The sequence below is a fragment of the Spermophilus citellus genome (assembly GCF_964194105.1).
Source record: "Spermophilus citellus genome assembly, chromosome: 12".
Classification (NCBI taxonomy): domain Eukaryota; kingdom Metazoa; phylum Chordata; class Mammalia; order Rodentia; family Sciuridae; genus Spermophilus; species Spermophilus citellus.
Window position 1 is genome coordinate 55,600,742 of NC_138198.1, and position 20,650 is coordinate 55,621,391.

Here is a 20,650-nt window from a genome sequence, read left to right on the forward strand (position 1 = left end):
AGCTTTCAAAGTCTGTGTTGAGAGATCAGCTGTTATCCTGATTGGTTTACCCCTAAATGTAATCTGTTTCCTTTCTCTTGTAGCTTTTAAAATTCTCTCCTTATTCTGTATGTTGGGCATCTTCATTATAATGTGTCTAGGTGTGGATCTCTTATGATTATGCACATTCGGCATCCTGTAGGCTTCTAGGATTTGGGATTCTGTCTCATTCTTCAAGTCTGGGAAGTTTTCTCATATTATTTCATTGAATAGATTGTTTATTCCTTTGGTTTGGAGCTCTGTGCCTTCCTGTATCCCAATGACTCTTAAGTTTGGTCTTTTAATGTTATCCCATATCTCTTGGATGTTCTGCTCATGGTTTCTTAACTGTCTTGCTGAGCTGTCTATGTTCTTTTCAAGTTGAAATACTTTGTTTTCATTGTCTGATGTTCTGTCTTCTAAGTGTTCTACTCTGTTGGTAGTATTCTCAATTGAGTTTTTAAGTTGGTTTATTGCTTCCTGCCTTTCTAGGATTTCTGTTTGTTTGTTTTTTATAACTTCTATCTCCCTGTATAGTTGATCTTTTGCTTCCTGGATTTGTTTATGTATTTCATTGTTGAAGAGATCTTTCATTGTCTGATTTTGCTGTCTAATGTCTTCCTTGAGACTCCAGATCATCTGAAGCATGTATCTCCTGAATTCTTTATCTGACATTCCATCTGCTGCAGATATTACCTCTTCTAACGTTGAGTTGACCTGCATTGCTTGTGGTCCTTTCTTTCCTTGTCTCTTCATAGTGTTCGCGTTTCTTTCTGCTTACTGAGACTGTTGTGTTGTTGAATTTTCCCCCTATATATTTGTATTACCCTTGTATAGTTGCAAAGTCTCCCGCGCAGGCGTGGGCAGGGGCTCTGCTCCTCCTCCAATTGGGGCGCTGTGCCTACCACATCGGCAGGCCGCTGGGCCTGTTCTGCTGGTTGGTAGCAGGTGCGCCTACCTTGCAGGCGCATGGGGCGGCTCTGCCACTCCCAGGTTGCTGGGCCTGACCTGCTGGTGGGTTGCAGGTCCGGCTACCTTGCAGGCACGGGGGGAGGGCGCACACCTATTTGTATTTAGACAGTTACGCGGAATGGAGGACGTAATTCTTGGGATGAAAGTTGGGGGGAAGGGGAAGGTAGGTGCTCTTGAAAGGAAAGAAGGAGAGGGAGATAGATAGCATAGAAGAGAATGGAAAGAGCTGTAAAACAATTCCCGGCAGGCCCCCTCTTCACGGAATTTTGCTAGAAGTTCCTCAGTAGGTAGACTGCCGCTGTTCCAATGAGTCTTTCTGATCCCGTTAATGTGGAGACATTGGAATCGCTGCTTCCTCGCCGGCGGCCATGTTGGATCTCGACTTTATACTTTCTTATAAATAAGGTGTCCATTTATGTATGGTTGAGTTTAAATAGGGACTGTTCATTTTGTATCATAATCTTGATGTCAAAATTTATTTAATATGTCATTTTTTAAAATTCATAGTCATTTAGACTATTGTAAGTCTTTTATGTTTCATATACAATTTAGATCACTTGGTCAGTTTTATAATAAAGCCTGCTGAGGTTTTGATTGGGATGATTGAGATTGCATTGATTCTGTAGAAATACTAGGATGGCAGTAAGTCTTCTGGTACACGAGCATGGTACAGCTCTCCAAATTTTGATATTTTCCCACATTTCTTTCAGCAGTGTTTTTGCTTATTTGTTTTGTTTTTAATTCTTAGAGCACAGGCCTTTCACATTCCTATCTTAGTTGTTCGTTGAGTAGTTCATAGTGTTAATGCCATTATGAATGGTAATTTTTATCTCATTTTCTGACAAGTTATTGCTAGTACATGAAATACAACTATTTTGTACATTTATCTTGTATCCTGGCACCTTGCTAAACAGTTGTGTTGGTTCTATAAGATTTTTCCTTAGATTCCAATAGGTTTTCTGCATAGACCCTATAACATACAAATAAAGACAGGGTACCTTTTCAAACAGGGTACCTTTTCTTTCTTTTTCTGGTCTTATCAAACTTGCTGGAGGATCGTATTCCATGTTGAGTTGAAGGGGTCAAGATGAGGATCCTTGTCTTGTTCTCCCTCTCAGATTGTAGTAGGTTTTTCAGATACTCTCTATCAAGTTGGTAAAAATTCTCAGATTATAGAGTTTTTTGTCACATACTTTTGAAATGAATATTGAGAACACCATTGTTTTCTAATCTGTTCGTGGTGGATTGACTTTGAGTATTATAAGTCTATTACAACTGCCCTGGTACTCTGGGGTAAATCTCGCTGGTTGAGTACTATGCTGTCACTGGGGTATAGTTCCATGGTAGAGCACATGCAGCCAACGCAGCATAAAGCCCAATTACAGAAAACTGGCAAATAGTTAAGACATGTGTGTGCCCCCCAAACTTCAAAGCCATAATGCAGAGCCCAGGGGACTTTTTGCAAAGGTGTTCCAAGCCTGAAAAAGCAATGTGGTGTGAAATCTGTCAGATTACTGTTTTCTCACACGTCAAGTGTCCATGGGTCTGGCAGGAACTGTGTTTAAGGTCTAAGTAAGAAACTAATGAAAAGGACTAGCTAAACTTTGGCTGTGTTTTCCATGTGATGTAATGCAGAGAGGTGGGGAGGGGACACGGGGTGCCCAGGTAGCCCAGCTCTTACAGAAAAGGCAGACTTGGGCTCGCAGGGTGGGGTGCCTTGAGAAACAGCAGCTCTCTTGCTGGGAAGAGCCCTTAAGGGTAGCTTCAGTCTTGCTCTCACAGAAGCGCTTGTCAGACAGATGTTGAGGAAGTGTCCTGGGACACTGGAAACCCAGCTGGCTTCTGTGGAGGTCTGACGGCTCCCTCCTTTCCCACAGTGAGCCTTTGATTTTATTCACAGACAGAAATTGATTCTGTTGCACCCACCGGCACTTAGATTTTAGGCTTTTTGATTGTACTATAGCATTTTGGATTGAAAGAGGTTTTGACACCCTCCCCCAGTGGTCCCCAAGCTCCCTTAGAAAGGCCTCCTCCTGGTGCTGGCAGTGGACAGTCCTCCCTGCTTCTTAGCCCCAGCCCCTCCTCCCAGTAATTCCAAGACACGGCAGCCACTGAAGACAACTGAATCCAAATGATGAGGGAGGCTATTTGGAAAGAATCCTTAGAAAATTCTGGTTTCCCTATTCGCTTTCCACACTGTGACAAAATACCTGACAAAATCAACTTCAAGGAGGAGAGATTGATTTTGGCTCACAGTTGCAGAGGTTTCAGTCCAAGGTCTCTTTGCTCCGTGGTTTCTGGGCTTGTGGTGAGGCACAGAATCATGGCAGGGAGCATGTGGAGGAGCAGAGCTGCTACCTCATGGCAGCCAGGAAACAGAGCGGCAGGGAGAAAGTCCGAGAGAGAGAGGGAGGCTGGGGACAGAACAGACCCTCAATGACATGCCCCCAGTGACCCACACCTTCCATCAGCCCAAACTCCCGGGGTTACCACTGCTTCCCAACACCCATTAAGCTACAAATCCATCAATGGGTCAGTCCACTAAGGAGGTCAGAGCCCTGGTGGTCCAGTCCTCTCCTAAGCCCACCTCTGCTCAGTCAGGGAGGCTTTCAACACAGGAGCTTCTGGGGCAGCTTAATATCAAACCATAACCTCCCCTAGCAGGGCCTTCTGTCCAGGGTCCCTGAATCCCAGACTCTCCCCTGAGGCTATTGAGGGCTGCTGAAGTCCCACCTCCCCAAACCTCAGCTGCACATTGGTCTGGGTCTGTCCACGAGTGCACACCAGCCTCCCATGTCACCTCCTTCTAGGCAAGGGGAATCTTTGAGTCACTCTGCACAACTCACTTCTTTGTTTAACATAAGAAACTAACCTGCAGGCCATGCGTGGGTAGCAATGCTCACACCAGCAGAGCCGCAGAGCCGGTGAAAGTGTGCCTGGCTGAAAGGGCAGCAGGAGGCCCAGTCTTCCCTTTCCCTACATTGCCAAGGTCAAGAGCTCTGCTTCTCTTGGTGAGCAGTTCAACACCATGGCGAATCACAGAAAGCCTTCAGCTCTGTCCACCCTCCCTACCCCCAGCTGGTGCTGAATCTTATGGGTCTCTTTGGTTCACTCTTAGGAGATGGTGGTTGTACTTGGTCTTAAGGAGGACATTTGTACACTCTTGTTTGCCGGTGCTAAGCTGTGGCCTGCACAAGCCGTATTGATGTTGTACTTCATAGGCCTAGCAGCACTGGGGTTGGTAGACATTACCCAGAGCTTCTTGGGCCACTGTCCTGTGCTTGTTTGGTGATATTACTTTATTAATGTGATATCATGTAGCTCATCACCTTAATCTAATGATTAGCAACAAAGAGGTGGAATTTAAAATGGGCTGACAATCAACAGTTCTCGTGTGACCAGGCCTCCACTTCCCATTTCTTTAAGGTCGTATGTGACTTGGGGAGGGGTTAGGTGGAGATGGCTGTGGAGAAGTAGAGTGCAGTGATGGCCAGGATCCTTCTCAGCTCAGAAACATTTATGATTTGAAATAGGCCTGCAGGCCTTGAGACGAGCCAGCCCGCCACTGTCTATGAAGATTCAGTGCTAAAACCACCAGTGACAGAGGAAGAGTTAGCATCGCTCAGAACTCCAGTTTGGAGAGGACGGAAGTGGTTCTGGAGAGCAAGTTGTCTGGGATCTTGTGGGATCCATCCTATGGGATCCATCCTGTGGGATCTTGTTAGCACCTCCAGGAGCCAGGGCAGCTGTCCCCATCTGCTCACGGCATCAAAGATGTCTTCTATCCCCATGGGAAGAAGCTCGGAGCACAGATGACAGTGTCTTTCTAGAACTCGTGTTATGTCAGCCCCTGAGCTGACATTACACGATCAGAGCAAGCAGAGGTTTTCCACAAAGGAAGTGAATATCAAAGTTGGCACGGGGTCTTGGTGATGGAGCGTTTGCTGGGATTTGGCCTGTGGGACCCACATGTGAATGAGAACTGCTGGGAACGTCAGTGGCCCCGTAAGAACTTGGCAAGGAGTTGCACCGGGAGCCTGCAAGTGCTCATGGGCACATTGCCAGCATAGTGTTGTGCACATATGCTATTGAAATGAAGGTATAAAGAATGCTAGAAAAATAGAGAACAGACATCTGGAAGGTTCTGTCTCCATAGAAAGATTTGCTTTACATCTGATGACAAACACCCGTCATGGCTCCTCTCTTCATATTCTCAGTCTGCAACGTCCACTACTCGTCCTGTCCTCCAGCCCCTCACCACACTCACCCTTGGAATTGGGAGCCCTAGTCTGTGAAGGCTGATAGATTTCTGAGTTGTAAGTCCCCCAGGGAATCCCTTCCTGCTTTGTTCCAACCATTGAACAGTATAGTATCTACTTTCTCAGTTCTTGCCTTCCCCTCCCATCTCCCTCATGCTGATTTGGTCTGTGTTTAAACACTGTTCACCCTCTGACTAGGAGCTCTGGACCCTGGGCAAATGACTCAACCTCCCTGGGCATGAATATCCTTATCTCCCAAATCAGCACAGTAATGGCACTACCTCTTGGTCTCAGAGAGTAACTTGTGTGACCTCAATAAAATAAATAAAATGCCTGCCTTGCTTCTCCCAGGAACTTTCTGCACATGGTGGCCCTTCCCTTCTGGCACTCTCCCTCCCCCACAGTTCTAAAGAGAGATGTCCGGGGCTGAGGCGGGTGTTTTCACCTCTGTGGCCAGCAGTGTGGTTACCACCAGCTTTGCTAGGCCCATGCTTCTCAGGGAGCACTGAAGAGCCCTGGGAGATGGGGACGCATTTTATCAAACACCGCGGGCAGGAGACAGGTGTGTGGAGGAGGAGCTGGGATGACAGTCGGAGCCGCCACACAGCGCCAGGGCGTGCCCTCCTCTGGGTCTACCCAGGGAGCAGAGGTAGAGGGGAGACCCATGGAGACGAGATGTGCTGTGGGAAGTGGCATGGAGGGCAGTGACAGGGAGCAGGAGTGAGGCCTGCTGGAGGGAGAGCAGGGAGCTGTGGTGAGGTGGCTCTGAGCAAGGTCTTGGGGACACGGATCAGAGCCTGACATGGGGGAAGCAGGAAGGCAGGAGGTGGGGCTAGACCACTGAAGGCCAGACAGATGAGTGATGCTCTTTAGTGGCCCCCAAACATGAGCTGCTGAGCACTCCTGCCTCGGGGTCCTTAATGCAGCCTCCGTGAGCACACAGCCTGGGGCGGCTCGCATGGACACTGAGGACAGGCCTGTGGGCGCTCCTGGGATGGGGCACTCTGGGCCTTAGACAGTAAGGGCAGGAAATGCAAGAGTGTGGTGGTTCTGCAGATGTGCAGACCCCAGGGGTTTCTCTGGGTGCATGACCTGTATGTCACCTCTGTGGTGGCAACATGGGCATGGGTTTGCTGGTGAGAGGAACCAGCATGTGCAGTTCACCGTGCTGCAGCCTAGGATTCTCCCTGGGCACTTCACCGTGGTTCTCCATCCACCTGGCCCCCGAGGTTGGCTTTACTCTCTGGTCTGGTGTTTGCAAGGTCATTTAGAAGCAGTGCAAGGGGATGCTCACTCCCTGATTGACAGGTGGGACACACCCACACCTCTAACTGTTCTGTAGGAGTAGGAATTCAAACAGGCAGCAGCTTGGCTTCTCATTTTGAAGAATTCTGTCATCACTGTGCAGTTTATTAAGTGGCATCCCGACTCCAGTGACTCTAATTGGGAAGGCGTGAGGAGATTCCCATTATCACTACTTTAGGAAGACAGGGGCATGTTTCTATCAATGACCTTTCCGCATCCTGCTTTGCACTACTGCATTTAGAAGTGAGGTGGCATTTGTGCCTACCTGCACTGCTGGCTTTGCAGTAACTGAACCTGCCATGTTGGTCAGAGTGTCTGCCAGGCTTGGTCAACCCCACACTTGACAGGGGGAGCAATGTCTGATTCTTCCATTCTGTGTTTTGATTATAAAATCTCTGTTAAAATAGTAATCTGGGGGCTGAGGCTGCAGCTCAGTGGCAGAGCCCTTGCCTAGCATGTGTGAGGCCCTGGGTTCGATCCTTAGCACCACATAAAAATAAACAAATAAAAGCATTCCATCTACTACTAAAAAAAAATTAAATAGTAATCTGGAAGCAACTTCCATCCATGTGATTTACTGTTTCATGATGTTTTACATGGGTAGGTTTTTACTAGACATTCATTGTCCATTGGACACTGTCAAAGAAAAAATAGTAAAATAGAAGTTAAAGGTTTTTTTTCTTTTTCAACTGATGATATACATCAAGAAGCATGTTAAGCTTAGCTAGTTTCCTAAGTGTAAGTAGGATCGGAGCTTTCGAAGGGAAGCAAGAAGACAGGGGCAGGTGATGGTAGTCTTGTCCAGGGTCAGAGTTCATTTTATCCTTAACTGCTAGAAGATCCATGGTGTAAATGGTTGCAGGTGATGCCAGCTCTCCTGCCCTTCCACAGAGCTGGAGCAGTCACATGCTGTCAGTTCTTAGGGAAGTTCTTCCAAGGAGCTGTCTTTGTTAGCCTTGAATATTGCCTATTGGCTGCCAAATGCCAGTGAACTTCAGGAAGGAGTGAGATGAAAGGGGGAAGTGGAGGAATAGCAGAGAAAGAGAGGAAAAGAAGCAAATGTTGGCCTCAGCAGGGAAACTAGGGCTGGTGTTCATTAAAAAAAGAATGAATGAATGAATGAATGAATGAATGAATCCCAGCAGCTTGGGGGGTCAAAGCCAGCCTCAGCAACTTAGTGAGGACCTAAGCAACTTAGCAAGACCCCGTCTGAAATTTAAAAAATAAAATTTGACTGGGGGTGTTGCTCAGTGGTTAAGTGCTCCTAGGTTCAATTGCTGGTACCCCCTTAATAATAAATAAAATAAAACACAGGCCAAATGCATGACAAAAGAAATGCTAGGTCTGTTCTGTATGTGTCATGAAAGCTTTTCATAAAAAATATCTTTGTATCTACTGTAGAAATTAAGACCTAGGGAACATTCAAGGATATGAACAAAGAAGGAAACAATGCAGGCAGGAAATGATATATTTTGTAAAATAATTCTTAAAATTTCAAGGATAAGTCATGCTCATTAAAAAAAGTCTAAGTCATTAGGAGGGGAAAAAAGAAAACAAAACTGAAAGTTTCCTCTTTTCAGTTATTTCTATTCTTGATTCAATTCCTGTCCACAGAGATAGCTGAAGCCAATGACAGCTGTCCTTCATACGTTCTTCTTGGTGCTTACACAATGATGGGTACATCTGCATAGATCAGAGAGAGGTTAGGAAAGTTTACCCTAAATGCAGATAGCTACATGCAAAAGCCAGTCTAGAGAGACTGCATATTGTGTGACTGCATTTGTAGGACATGCTGCAGGAGGCAGGACTGCAGGGAAGGTAAACAGAGGTTGCTGGAAGCTTGGGGGAGGGTGGCAGATGGTTGAACATGCAAGATGCAGGACATTTTTTAGGGAGGTGAAATTATTCTGTATGTTACTATAGTGGTGGACGTGTGATACTAATCCAATCTTAGTGAGCTTTATAGCAAAAAGAATAACCCTTTCTATTTGCAAATTAAACAATCAATCAGGACGTTGAGACTCCAGGATGTAATGTGGACTGTGGTGAAGGAATCTGGTTGTACCACAAGAGTGTGATGCAGTCTCACTGAAGTGGGTAGGGAAAAAAGCATGCACTTAGGTAGCTTTGGAAATGACTGGTGGTTGCAAGTCTAATAATAAAAAGTGCTGTATATAAGCTCTGGGCTTTAGTTGGTAAAAAAAAAAATTCCCCATGATGTACAGGGTGACAATTCTAAAAGCACTATCTATGTATGTGAAATTGAACAAATAATTAAGTGGGTGGCCAATGGGGTGGCAGATTCCTCACTATGTCAGAGGAAGGCTACAGATAAGAAAGGGGAAGGCTAGAAAAACGTGATGGTGATGGAGTTGTAGTCCTAAGTATGATCCCATGATCTCTTAACATCAACTACAGGAGGAGACACAGAAAATGTTCAGGTATGTGTATATGCACAGGTACTGCCTTGCACATTCAGCAGAGGACTATGAAGCAACAGTGGGCCCCAGCAACATTGAGCACCCTGACAGCCCAGCTCTTGGTTTCTAAATACCATCTTCCACTGGTACCCATTGGAGATGAGGCCGACCCTAGGGCTTGGTCAGGGAATCTACAGAATGAGCCTGGAACGTTTCCTAGAGCCAGAAAATAGCAAAACGATGGGGTTTCTCACATGAGCATAGTAGCAAACAGAGAGAGCTCCCGATGTCATAGCTGGAACAGTCTGAATGACCAAATAATAAAGCAGTATTGGAGGAAAGCCCAAGGTGTAAAGTCCATACCCAGGCATCCATAGTGGTAAAAGTCAATCAGCCAACAAATAAGCACTGTGCATGGTGATTAAACAGTGCAGTTCCTTGGATGGAATTCTGGGATGAACTAAGGGGATTAAATAAGACCTAAGGAAATCTGAATCAAGTATGGACTGTAGTTAAAGATGACGTGTCATGATTGGTGTGTTTGTCTGTCAAATGTGCCATACTAAAGTGAGATGGCAACAGTAGGGGACACTGAGCACAGGGGATTTTGTTATTATATTTTCAACTTTTCCATAAATATAAAAGTATTCTAAATGTTAAATAATATTTAAAATATGCCTTGAAACTTTGTGTGTGGTTGATCTAGGTATATACTTGTTTTTCTCTAGACAATTTATGTGACATATATGAAGAGAGAGATCTAGATACATACGTCAGATACTTAAAAGTATACTTGGTTACAGTGGTCAGTTTTAATTTACATGCATTTTACCACAGTTAAACTTATTTTTACCGTGTGGTGTCCATTTCAGTATTACGTGTTGCTTGCATAGGTCTGGGTTCCTGTGTTTCTAGAGCCCAGCAGACGGAGTCGGGGATGAACCTGAGTACAGGTGCAGGCTTTGTAAATCTGCCAACTGTGTGAGTAGCACAAATGTCCCGTAGTTCAGTCACCACAGGATGCCAGACGCCATGTGGGCTCAGAGGCAGAGGAAAGGGGAAAGCCAGCGCTTTGTGGGGCGCAGACTCCTTGAAGGCCCTGCAGCACCGAGAGAGTGCTGGATCCATCCCCACCCCCACAAAAAAAGGAAGAAAGAGTATTATGTTTAACTATATACATTTTTTTTGTTGATTCATTCAGAAAATAGAATTCAAGATTCTTGTATGCAGCCAGTAGAGAACAAAGATAAACATGTACCATACATGACCCAAAATACACTTTAAAGAATGAAAAAGGATCGTATGGTAAACCTGGATAGTTCAGTGTAGCTCGGATTTACATCTGGGAAAAGGTGACACCCGAGTGCCAAAGGCCTTGGGAGCACTCACTGGGACTTGGGGTGACTCCCCAGGCCGTGGAGGAGGAGGCTTAGGAACAGGAAGCCAGCACACACACCCTGGGCCTCATGAGGGAACTCTGGCAAGGTCACCCTAGGACTGGACAGAAACCAGAGACTGGGAGAATGTGCTTGGCTTGGAGCTTTTCCAGAAGAGAAGTGCAGCCCCTTCCATGGAAAGGAATCCCAACCTATCGGGAGACAGCAGAGAAAGGCAGGCCGTCCACCAAAGTGGGCCTGCCCCACGGCTCCCATCCATCTCCCCCAGGAAATGAGTGTCCTAGGAGCTGCCTTCAGCCACTGTGGGGAACAGTAGGGTTGGCCGAATCTTCAGTAGTTAGCATAACATCTTCTCAAAAAAGTCCAAATTCTTACACCCTCCATCCTCGATCCTGTTAGATTTCACCAACAGGCAAGTCACTTAACACACGTGCCCATAAACACAGTCAACACAGCCAGGCTTGGAAGAGAGATAAGTAAGAGATCTCCCAGAGGAGCAGAAAAGCTTTATGTTTCCAAATAAGCAGTTGGGAATTCACTATCCTATAGCTTTGCCATCTTTTCTCAGGCAAAGAGACGCTTATATAGAGATTTGAGATCATTGTTTTTAAGTGCTTTTTATGATGCACAAACTTTAAAGACAAAGTCATCCCTTAGTGCTATGTGGAGTTGTTTCCAGGACCCGCCCCCGCCCCACCATGGGTACCCCAAACCATGGGTGCTTGTTCCTTATTTTAAATGGCTATGCCATCTCTGGACTACTAGTAGTGTCTAACACAAAGTGAATGCTGTATAGATAATGGCTACACTATATTGTTTAGGGAATAATGACAAGTAAAAACGTCAGCATGTGTGCAATGCAAACAAAATATTTTTCCAAACGTTTTTGATGTGTGTTCGGTTGAATTTGTGGATGCAGAAAGCAGAGATATGAGGGGCTGACTGTGCTTCCATTCAATTTGAATGCTAGCCCAGGATGCTGTGAAGACCCTCGCAGCCATGTGAGTATTTTCAGATAGAATGGAGCTGACAACATTCAGTGACACTTTAACAGTAACACAGACTTTGATCTCACCAAGTTCAGTTCCCCACTCTCTCCCCAGCCCAGCCCTATTACCTGGAAAAATCTCTCCAAGGCTTTCAAATTTCTTTCTCATCTCCTCATCTAACCTTTTTGGACCAACTGCCCCCCATCCATATTCTTTCAGGCTGCTTTTCCCATTGCCTGTTCCCAACCCCACAGGGGAGGCTTCCTGACACCTGTCGGAGGAGCTGACTCCGCATCCTTGCAGTGCGGGGGCCCGCCTGTCCCCAGGGCAGGTGCTGGGGAACCACTTTCTTTGCACTGTCAGCATCCAGATGCAATCCTGGCTTAGAAAATTTAATCAAAGTTAGATACTGCAGACGGTGCCAGAATTGCAGGGCCACAAGGATGTGACCCCTCGAGTACAGATTTCCCATCTGCCATAGGAATCCTTTCTACAATATCCAGTGTCTTTTAAGAAGGAAAGAGAAGCCCCAGGCCTTACAGTGTTCACATTCTCTGCTTGGAAACAGATTCCTTGCAGGAGTCAACAGCTGCCATCTGTAGCTCCTGCTGCAGCTGAGGTCCATACCTGGTAGCACAGATGTGAGTCTCATTCTGCAGGGTGTGTGTGGAAAGGGACAGGAAGTTACGAGAGCATTGCTCATTGCTCAGGTGTGAGATGTTGATGTGACGCATGAATTCATTTACCCGCAGCTTTGGAAAGTTGCTGTTAAATTTCTAATGGGGCAAAACAGGTATTTTAAAGTCGAGATTAAATGAGGTCATTTCTCGTTGATGTGCCAGGTGTGGGGATTTGGTAGCTAAAATCTTCCACTTAAATTAGATCAAAAGGGGTAACCAGCTCATCAGGAAGAATTGTAAGATATTTCCTTCCTGAGTACTTTATACAGAAATTTACACAAATATAGGGTTGGAAAATATTTTGGGATGTTCCACTCTTCTATGTGGACTCAGGAATTTTTCTTTTTCAACATGTATTTTATTTTGCTTTTGATTAACATGTACTTATTGTGGAGTTTGGGGTAATATTTCAATGCATTTCTTTCTTTCAAATGCTACCTACGTAAAATATTCCTGGATGTCAGAAAAGAGACCTACAATAACACCAAGTACTAGTGCAATTAATTTTTTTCTGATAAAATTGAAGAAAGTTAAATTTCTGTTTATCTTGCTTTAAAACGTGTGTCCAACAAAGCAGTGCTGCACTCACATTGCAACAGGGAACAGAGAGTGCTGAGAAGTTTTAAAGGTGAAAGGCAGTCTTTGAAGGTCTTGTAACTGAACGCAGAATGCAAGGTAAAAATTAAAGGAGGTTTAATTATAACAAATGTAAACAATAGAAACACATGTATCATGTTTATGCTTTTAATAACATTTCTTAGAAAAACTGTACATCAAAATTAATTTCTAAAGAAATTATATTTTACACATTTTCTCATCATATAACCAGAGACATTTTGATTACATAGTAGAAATCAGCATTAAAAAATAAAACATTTGAAGCTGGGCATGGTGGTGCACACCTGTAATCCCAGCAACTCAGGAGGCTGATGCAGGAGGATAACAAGTTCAAGGCCAGCCGGGGAAATTTAGTGAGACCCTTTATCTAAATAGAAATTAGGGCTGAGGATGTAGCTCAGTGGTAAAGCCCCTTGGGTTCTATCTCCAGTACTGCAAAAATAAATAAATCAACTATTTCAAAATTTAATAAGCCACATAAAGTCATCTTTCAAGGAAAATGATTAATTACAAGCTTTGAAAAAATTCAAATAACCCATAAATGAAATTGGACAGAAATACATCTTACAGAAATTCTACTACGTAACATTTGACTTTCACTGCTGAACTGTAGGACCACATCCAGTTTCAATATTTGCTTCATAACATCAACACTAGCTGACTAGCTAACGCTGAATCCAGCCAGAAACAAGTCATCTGCTCATGTGGTCGGACTTAGTAACCTCTTACCACACACTTGGCCTTTCAACAGTGCCAAGTTTTAATAGGGCTGGTCAACCATTAATAGGTGAAATTCTAAAAGACGTGTGAGGGTCAGTAATAGCCAGACTTTTGAACCAACATGAAGGTCATCCAGCTGATGCTGGCGTCCAGTCTGTGCATACACGGGCAGGATTTCAGGAGGTTCATGGTGAGCTCCCATCAGACACGTCTACACCTTACTGGGCAACAGTGCAGTCCTGCACCCAGACCGGCAGGAGTTGACCTGTGTCAAGGACACACAGTTTTCTGCAGCTTTCAAGTGACTGTTTTTGTTTTTAAACAGGTTGTTTGGTATCAAATCAGTAATCCAGACAGACTGTTCCAGTACCTGGAAGATCGTAGTAAACCCAGAGCTATCCTGGTACCACCACGCCAACCCCATCCTGCTGTTGGTGATGTACGGCACGCTGGCCACGCTGATCCGCATCTGGTTGCAAGAACCCCTCGTAAGGACCAAAGGTTTCCTGCTCTTGTCCACTTAGGGACCTGGAGCCCGCAGGCTGAACAGCTCATTCCTGCTATCCCCAACAGATCAGTACTGTATCCCAACACGGCCATTCCTGCTGTCCCTGACTGATCAGTATTGTATCCCAACATGTCCATTCCTGCTGTCCCCGACTGATCAGTAACACACTGGCGCCAGTGTGTTAGTTATAGTGATCAATTCTGCAAAGAGCCGTAAGCGAACAATAATACTACCAGAGTGGAGACTAGCTTCCTTTGCTGAGAGCACAGTGCTGCTACACCTGGGTGAGGGTGCTCATTGTCACCGAGCAGGTACTAGCATCAGGCAGTGCTAGCTGGGCCCACCACCTGCTCTGGAAAGTAAGCATTGTGCCATTTCACAGCTGAGGAAAATGAGGCTGAGATCACACACTGATGGTGCAAGTCCAGTCCCAGCCAGTGCTCTCGGCCACGCTGAGGTCTTCAAGACTGCATGCCCTGCACTCACAGTGGTTGGGGCTCCCTTCTTCTCAAGAGTTCTTGTCCTCTGAGGGTGCTGTGGAGGTGGTCTAGTTCGGGGGGCCCATGCCTGCCCTGCAGTCAGGTGCACCTACCTTTCTGCATGATTGAGAACTAGCTTATGTCCTGTGGGATTTCAAGGGGAGGACTGCAGCTTGCATGGCTTCTCTCTTTTTTTTTTCCCAGCAATAAAAGGTTTCTGTCCTCCTCTCTTTCCCTAAAGGGCTGTGAGAGGCTCATGTGAGGCAGCCAGCCTATTGGCTCCTGCAGGAGACAGGCCCTGGAGTTGAGGGTGTCGTGCCTTCTCCTCACCACCTGCAGGGGGCGCCGATCAAGCCACAACTGCTGAGCCAACCTGGCTGAGCCCAGGTCCCCCTCCCGTCTGGCCTTCTGGATCTTTTCTGTCCTGAGGCCCAAGCAGGTTTCTGCTTTCCTGAACCCTGTCTTCACACCCAGACTGGAAGGTCCGCTCATGCATTCCATCTGTCAGTCAACAAATACTTCCCTCTGCATTCCACCTAGAGCCAGAGCCTAGCAGGCAAGGGCCACGAGGGCCAGGCCTGTACTCACAGGGACCCTGCGTTCTTCCAGCTGTCCAGAAGGGAAGGGTATCTGTATCAGAGAGGGTCGGTGGCACAGGGCGAGCTGCATGTCTGTGGATGCAGTGATCTGTCTGCCCTCCTGTGTGGTGCCTCTTCTCCACTTTTGGACAGGTACACGGCTGTGGGGGAGCCATGGGCAGGGGAAGGGTCACAGGGACCATCCTGTTGGCAAGATTCTCACAGATCACTCTACATTTAGGGACTGATGACCGACACACATAGCGAGAAAACTCTCGCAGGGTCAGAGGGAGTGAGGTCACTCTTGTTGCAGTTTTTTCAATTCTCTTCTAAAATTTGTGCCAGTAAAACCCATGAAAATTTTGTGTTCACTTATCGCACAAGCACGTGGATATGTACATGTGTATGTCCAGAACCAAGAACATGTACGGAAGAAGTCCAAATGCAGGATGGGCACTCACATCACCCACGGGAACTCCTTACACATTACGGAAATGAAGGTGTTGGAGTGATTCTGAGCTCCAGCGCCTGCAGCTTTCCCTGTGGTCCTGCGGTCTCTGGAGGACGCAGTCCAGGGCGAAGGTCTGCTCTTGTTCTGCTGTTGCTGCTCTGGGCTGTTGGGAACGAGGGGCAGAGAGTGCTGGGAGAGAAGCCCACTGCCGTGCACAGGCAATGGCAGTGACCAAGTCTCCGTGCCTGGAGGGTACGGAGTAGAGGGCTTAAGCTAGTGTCCACATTCCAGGTGGTCAGTACACGCAGTGGCCAGGGAAGGCCTTTCTCACTGGGCAGTGTCCAAGCGCAGGCTCTGACAATATCAGAGTTCCAGATGACCTGGCATACCTTGTGGAAAATGCCAGCCACCAGAAGTGCATGCCCAGGTAAAGGCCCGTCAGATGTGTTTGGGGTGGGAGAGAAGCAGACCTTGGGAGTCATGTGTCCAGTGCCCCTGCACTTGCCACGGGGTTGCCCCCCAGGAGGCCTCACAAGCTGACATGCCATGGAGTCAGAGAAGCTGTTAGGCGCCTGCCACCTGTGAGCACCCTACAGGACCCAGCCAATCTAGACATGCCAGAACCCGCAGGTTAGCCTGGAGCTGGGCAAAATCACCTGTTACAAGCCCATTGTATGTAGTGCTGAATATCACGTGTCATCTGTTGGACACTGTCACACAATGAAACCAGTGGTGGTTGGGTACCCACTGTTAGCCGAAGGCACGCAACACATGGTACAGCCCCGTCCTTGCTGGTGCCCGTCTCAGCCCCCTTGGGAAGCCCCTGAGCTGTGCAGCAGAATTGCCCAAGCCAGGCACTGCCTGCACAAAGCTCTTCCAGTCCGGGGAGTGGGGATGCTCCCCTCAGTTGCTCTGCCTGGCGCACTGGAACCCCATGTCGGGCAGTAAGGCTATGTCCACACTCCCCACTCCAGGGTTGGTGATGTGCTAGTGTCCCCTCTGTGGGGTCGCCTTTGTTGGGAAAACATACCAAAGCACCGGCTGTCTGCTCACACTGACTCCGTCCTGTGTACCACCACTAACAGGGCCAGCGGGCACCTCATCAGGCAGGGCCACAGGTGTGCTCCTGCTTGATGCCACCTGTGAGCGTCGGCAGGACCTGCCTTTGTCAACACCATCTTAGGGACAGGTCCCGGTGCTGGCTCACACAGGAGCCCTGCCCTCTCGTGAAGGCTCGGCCCCGGAGCATGGCTGTTTCTAGTGCAATGCAGGTCCACACTGAGAAGCCATAGGTGCTCACGCCGGGAAATGTCATGGGACGTGCAGCGTCGTGGGAATCAGGGACCATTTCACTTTGACAATCTTGTCAAGTACCGGAGAGCGTTTTTGTGATTTTTAAGAGTGTGTTGATCAAATCCTATAGAGTATACACTAACTTTGAAAAATAATCACGTGGGGCAAAGATACAAAGCAGGCTACCCAGATCTGCTTCAGAGGGTGTCTAAACTTTTTTGCTGTTGCTACTAAAAGATTTGACCAGAACAATTTTAGGGGACAAAAAAATTTATTTGGGGGCTCACAGTTTCAGAGGTCTCAGTCCATAGGCAGCAGGCTCCACTCCTCGGGACTCAAGGTGAAACAGAACATCATGGCAGGAGAGTGCGGCAGAGGGAAGCAGCTCACATGATGATCAGGAAGCAGAGACTCCACTTGCCAGACACAAATATATACCCAAAGCCACGCCCCAATTCCCGCCTTCAGCCACACCCCACTACTTCAGTTACCACCCCGTTAATCCCATCAAGGGATTAATTCACTGATGGGTTTAATGCTCTAGCACCCCAATCAGTTCTCCTCTGAACCTTCTTGCATGTCTCACCCGTGAGCTTTTGGGGACACCTCACATCCACACCAGAACAGAGGCAGATCTGTCTCTGTGACTGTTTCAGGTGCAGGACGAGAAAACCAAGGAGGAGGACAGATCCCTGGTTTGCAGCTCCAACCAGAAAACTGCCGAGAGGAAGCGGAGCCTGTGGTACGCAGCCCAGTACCCAACCGACGAGAGGAAGGTGAGCTCGGGCCTTGTCTCCTGTGTGCATTCTGTTGCTGAAGGAGAACCTCACATAGCAGATGTCAGCTCAGGTTGCTCCTAGAAACAGCCTGAGTCAGAGGACTTCGAGGCAGAGCTGTATTCAGAGAGGGACCAGCACTCCACACCTGGGTACAGTTAGACCACATGAAAGCACCACATCTCTGACTGCTTCAATTCTACAAAGAAAGAATGCTCCTAATTTTTAAATTCTATATTTAAAGAAAACAAAAAGTAAGGAAGGACACTGTGGCATTGGAGAATGAAAGTTTCAGTGTTGGAATACGTCTTTGCAAATAATTTCACTCCCCGGAGTAGCCGGCCACAGTTGTCACTCAAGAACCTCCCGGAGAAGACCCAAAGCTCCCTGCATGTGTGGTGAACACCTCTCCCTTCTTTGAGGCAGCTGTGTGTATGGACAAGGAAAAGTGGGTCACAGGGGTAGCCCCCAGAATGCCCGTGACAGACGGCTACATGTGATACGTAATTCAGATGCCTTTGCTCATTGACTGGCCATTTGAACCCCATCAGTGCTATGTCGACTTGCTCTAACACCCGTTTGCAGTGCTGTGGGGACAGGTCCTTTATCATTCTTGATGGGGTCAGCATTTTGCTTCCTAGCATGCCAGAAGAGGAGGGGCTCTGGTATATGGTGGCAGGTGGGTTTCCCTAAGACCCTGGGCCTGCTGTCAGCGTGCCTGTCCTGTGCTGAGAGGCCGGGAGGACAGGAGGTGCCAGGAGGACTGACCGCACTGTGGGGCAGGCATAAAACATCTGGGGGTTTTCAGGGACGCTATTCTCTGGTTGTGCCAGATTATCTTGTCCATCCCACTAAACAATGGACAGAGACAGAGGACAGTCCCCACTTCCAGAGTGAGGACCCAGCCTCTGGGGACGCTGAGCCCTGGGAGGAGTCCTCAAGGGCATGGAACGCCTGTTCTGTGCTACAATGAGGAGCTTTGCCTGGGGATACAAAAGCAGGGGTGAGACTGCCCTGCCAGGGCACAGTCAGGGCCTGCACAGACCCGCCCACACGGCAGCCATCCATCAGGCCCCAAGGCCAACCATGTGCTTGAATGTCCTTGATGAGCCAGAGGAGTGAGTTCCAGCCACATGGCACATCATCATGTCCCCGGCACTGACGGTCCACAGATAGGACTGTGACCCTGAGAGACTGTGATGACCGACACACTCTGTCCCCGAGACAAGGATGTGGGTCATGGCCTGGCACTGCTCATGCAGTGTGCACCAGCACTCTTGTAAGACCAAGTCAGTTGGTGCAGCCTCAGCGTGCGGGCTTGTCCCCCAGGGGATGCCCGTGGAGTCCTGGGCCTGGCGCCCCTCAGGTTGTGGCCACCAGGCAGCACCCCGTCCTGCAGAACCAGCATCCTTCCTACATTTTGTCTTTCACACCACATTTTAGCTGCGTGTTTTCTGTAACCCTCAGGAAACTACCACTGGCTGAATCTGGGGTTGCACCAGAGGGGAGTCCTCCTCACTGTCTGCACAGACTATCAGAACGCTCCTTGTGTGCTAGGTCACACCATTGTGCTCGGGATGTCTGCTGTGCTCAGTGACATCATGAACAGGCAGGAGCGACACCCCGAACAGCGCAGCTAGTTTGTGAGATTAACCCTTCACACACTCACACAGCAAGCAAAGGACTCACAGTGTGCTTCTGGGGTATGCACCTTTGCCAGGTAATGAAGGACCATGATAATTTTGTTCAGTTTCAAACTTGAAGCACACGTCTTTCTCTGTGACAAAATGGGCCTTCTGCATGATGTGCCACAAACCACCTAATAACTGACAGAGGGAAAGTGCAGGCCAGCCGACGCACTGTGACAGGTGTCCCCAGAGCACACCTCCCGCTCCACGGGGCAGTGATGGACAGACCTGCTTGGTCAGACCCAGATATTTGGCATATAACTACTTGCAAGTAAATGAAGCAAGCAGGTCACTTCAAGGCAAATAACTGGCAGAGTTTGTTGCCAATTGTAAAACTTCAACATTTGAGTAAAAAAAAAATCAAATTTTGGAAAAATTGTATCTACCAATGAGACTTTGAAAAGGCTACATTTAAGGACTTTTTGTAAGAGTCCTTTTTGAAATGGCTTTTGAACACACGTGTTTTTGAAATGTTACACAGTATCTCAATGTTATTTAAATATTTAATGTGCTCTTCAAATGTCACTCAACCGGGTCAGTACTGGGTGGAGCTGGGGTCCCCTGTGGCTGGCAGCACCAGGCAGGGGCAGGAAGCCATTCTGGTGCAGCCGGTGCCTGCGGGCCCTCACAGCAGAGGGAAGGACACTCCACTGTAATTCCAGGCCCACGCTGTGAGAACCTCAGGAAACTACCACTGGCTGAGTCTCATGTTGCTCGAAAGAGGACTCCTCCTCATTATCTGAGAGACTATTAAATGCTCCTTGCTCTTCCACCTACCTGCTCTGTGAGGCCAGCTTTCTTGATATCCTAACCCAAGCAACACAGCACACAAGAACAAAAGCAGAAGCACATGCGGAAACCCAGCGGCCCTCTGTGAACCAGACATGGAAGAGATGTGTCAAAGTACAGAGCAGTGACAGTCTTTTCAGTCTATGGGCTTCTAGAATAAAAATAGTGTCTAAAAGCTATTTGAGCAATTTTCTTAAAATATAATGGGCTTTTCAATTTTTATTGAATTGATAAATAAAAAAATTTTTTTTACATGCCTCAGTTTGAATTTCTAGTGTGAGATGGTGGCAGACACCACATAATCTCCCCCTACCCTCGAGCTTTCCAAGACTGTAGAGAAGTCCTGACTCCAAAACCTAACCACCTCATAGCCGTGCTATTTGTTGTTTGGGGAAGCCCCAGTCACCCAACACTAGTGCAGTTAAAAGATCAGTCATATCATGATGATTTCCTTGTTGACAATTTATAAACCCAAAGTAATCTCAAATCTCAGTTTACATCTATCTGATTCATTGTAGTAAGAAACTTACGTTTCTTGGAAAGCAAATAGTTTCAGGATTCTGCAGATGTCCCAGGGGGTTCCAGAGCTTAACCTAAGCAGTGTATTCTATTAGAACAGAACACCTGAAACACTTGAAAGTGCATGATTCACAGTTGGCTGTTTGTGGTCAGGGTCCTAAGCAAACTCCAGATGCTGCAAAATGGTCATG

At 47.2% G+C, this 20,650-nt stretch overlaps 1 protein-coding gene across 1 annotated transcript in view; it reads left to right on the forward strand.

Annotated features, from left to right (window-relative positions):
• Positions 1–20,650, forward strand: part of LOC308631637 (piezo-type mechanosensitive ion channel component 2-like) — a gene marked incomplete at its 3' end in the record, with an annotated part of 303,944 nt that overhangs the window by 227,506 nt on the left and 55,788 nt on the right. Inside the window, 2 exon segments of the mRNA XM_081263019.1 lie at positions 13,704–13,866; positions 17,344–17,463. Of these exon segments, the coding sequence (XP_081119145.1) occupies positions 13,704–13,866; positions 17,344–17,463 (283 nt within the window).